Source organism: Trichechus manatus, unplaced genomic scaffold (assembly GCF_000243295.1).
Source record: "Trichechus manatus latirostris isolate Lorelei unplaced genomic scaffold, TriManLat1.0 scaffold00061, whole genome shotgun sequence".
Lineage (NCBI taxonomy): Eukaryota > Metazoa > Chordata > Mammalia > Sirenia > Trichechidae > Trichechus > Trichechus manatus.
Window position 1 is genome coordinate 14,733,472 of NW_004443997.1, and position 2,050 is coordinate 14,735,521.

Below are 2,050 nucleotides of genomic sequence, written 5' to 3' on the forward strand. Positions count from 1 at the left end.
GCGCCAGGCTTTCTGTTAGGAGCTGGGGAACAACAGTGAACAAAACACAGCCAAAAGTCCTTCCCCTCAAGTAATGTTCGGACAGGTAAACAGGCTGCTGAATGCAACAGCGGGCACAGAGAAGGTGCCACAGGTGCACACAGGACTCTCAGAGGACCCCGCTCGGGCTTGGGGATCAGTGGGGACAACTTCTTGGAGAAACTGACGTCTAAGTTGAGGTATGAAGATTAGTAAGAACCAGTCAGGGCAAGGAGGACAAAGGTAAGGAGAGTGTTCAGAAAAAAGGAGCACCATACATGACGGCTTGGAAGCGAGAGAGAACAAGAACAATTTATAAATTACAAGTAGTTTATCTTGCTGGAGTGTATCTGGGAAGTGGTGAGAGAGAAAACTGAAGACTTAGGCAGAGGACTGGTCTTCATAAACTGCTAGGATGTCAGACTTTACCCTTAATAATAACTGAGCCTCACAACAAAGATAGTGACAACTACCTTTAGAGAATCAGCACTGAGATAGAAACAAAACACCAGAGATAGCAATACCCATGTAAAACAGGAGACGGTGAATTATTCTAAGGTCCCTGTATTGTTTGGGAGATGCTGACTGACTTTAGACTTTGTTAAGAATATATGTTAAAATTTAAGAGTAACAGTTATTATGGGTTGAACTGTGTCCCTCCAAAAGATATGTTGAAGTCCTAACCCCTGGTACCTGTGGATGTGACCTTATTTGGAAATAGGGTCTTTGCAGATGCAATTAGTTAAGTTCACATGAGGTCACACTGGAGTAGGGCAGTGCTTTTTGAACTGTGGGTTGTGTTCCATTCAGTAGATTGTGACATCAGTGCAGCGGGTTGTGATCAACACTTTAACAGAACAAAAAATACGAAGAGTGCACTGTATATTCTAAGGGCAAGCACTGTTTCGGGAGCTTCCTTCTTACTGAGGGTGGACTCACAAACATTTAAAATACTGTACTAGAGAGCTTTGGTTGGAACACAGCAGTGTAGTCAGCATTTCCTCTTACTCTTCCTAGCAATTATCTAAAAGCAACAAGTAGAATGAGAAACATAATGCCAAATCCATTTTCAGCAAAACTGGGAGACAACTAAGATCTCAGATCTCAAAACAGAAGGGTTACCAAGAGCAGGAGATAGTGCGGAATGCTGGGGCGCGGGGAACACCAAAAGCAGAGGAGAAGAGACCCCAATGGGTAGAATAACATGGATGCAGATTTCATGAAGAGCCAGCAAAATTCTACTTTAAGACAAGGAGCCCATTCTGAGGAGCAAAGCCTATTTGCCAGGTTTGTAACCGCTGGAATGGGGCATGCTGGCCGGCAGCAGGAGCTTCTCTGGACCTGGTGTGGTTGTAATAGGAGGGGCAGAACTAAATGAGGAATCACACAGAAATACCAAGTTTTCAGGAGCAGTGGCATCCGTGAAGACGGCCTTTGCATTGTGGAAAAACCTCAAACTGCCAATCTCCAATGGCTGCATCGAAATAAAGGATAAATGCCTTGTACAAGCCCTGGATCTTAAGAAAAATTCCAGCCAGCTTGTAACAAGGCCTTGCCCACCCTAAATTCCCTGTAACAGCTGGTACAAAAAAATATAAGTACATATATTTTTAATTGTACTTTAGATGAAGGTTTACAGAACAAACTAGCTTCTCATTAAACAATTAGTACACATACTGACGACTCTCTAATTTGGACCGGCTGCTTTCGAGGCCTGCTGCACAGCTATCATATTGGGATTTTTCATCACACTCCTGGGTTAGTTCCTACTGTCAACATTCTCCCTTCTCGACACTGGGTCCCCTATTACTAGCTCTCCTGTCCCCTCCTGCTTTCTAGTCCTTCCCCTGGGCTGGTGTGCCCCTTTAGTCTCGTTTTGTTTTATGGGCCTGTCTAATCTTTGGCTGAAGAGTGAACCTCACGAGTGACTTCGTTACTGAGCTAAAAGGGTGTCCGGGGGCCATATTTTCGGGGTTTCTCCAGTCACTGTCAGGCCAGTAAGGCCTTTTTTTGTGAGTTAGAAGTTTGATCT

At 44.3% G+C, this 2,050-nt stretch overlaps 1 protein-coding gene across 1 annotated transcript in view; it reads right to left on the minus strand.

Annotated features, from left to right (window-relative positions):
- IFT81 (intraflagellar transport 81) overlaps nucleotides 1–2,050 on the minus strand; it is a 94,416-nt gene that overhangs the window by 16,574 nt on the left and 75,792 nt on the right. Inside the window, exon 15 of the mRNA XM_023733665.1 lies at nucleotides 1,696–1,784. Coding sequence (XP_023589433.1) covers nucleotides 1,696–1,784 — 89 coding nt within the window. The remainder of the gene's footprint in view (nucleotides 1–1,695; nucleotides 1,785–2,050) is intronic.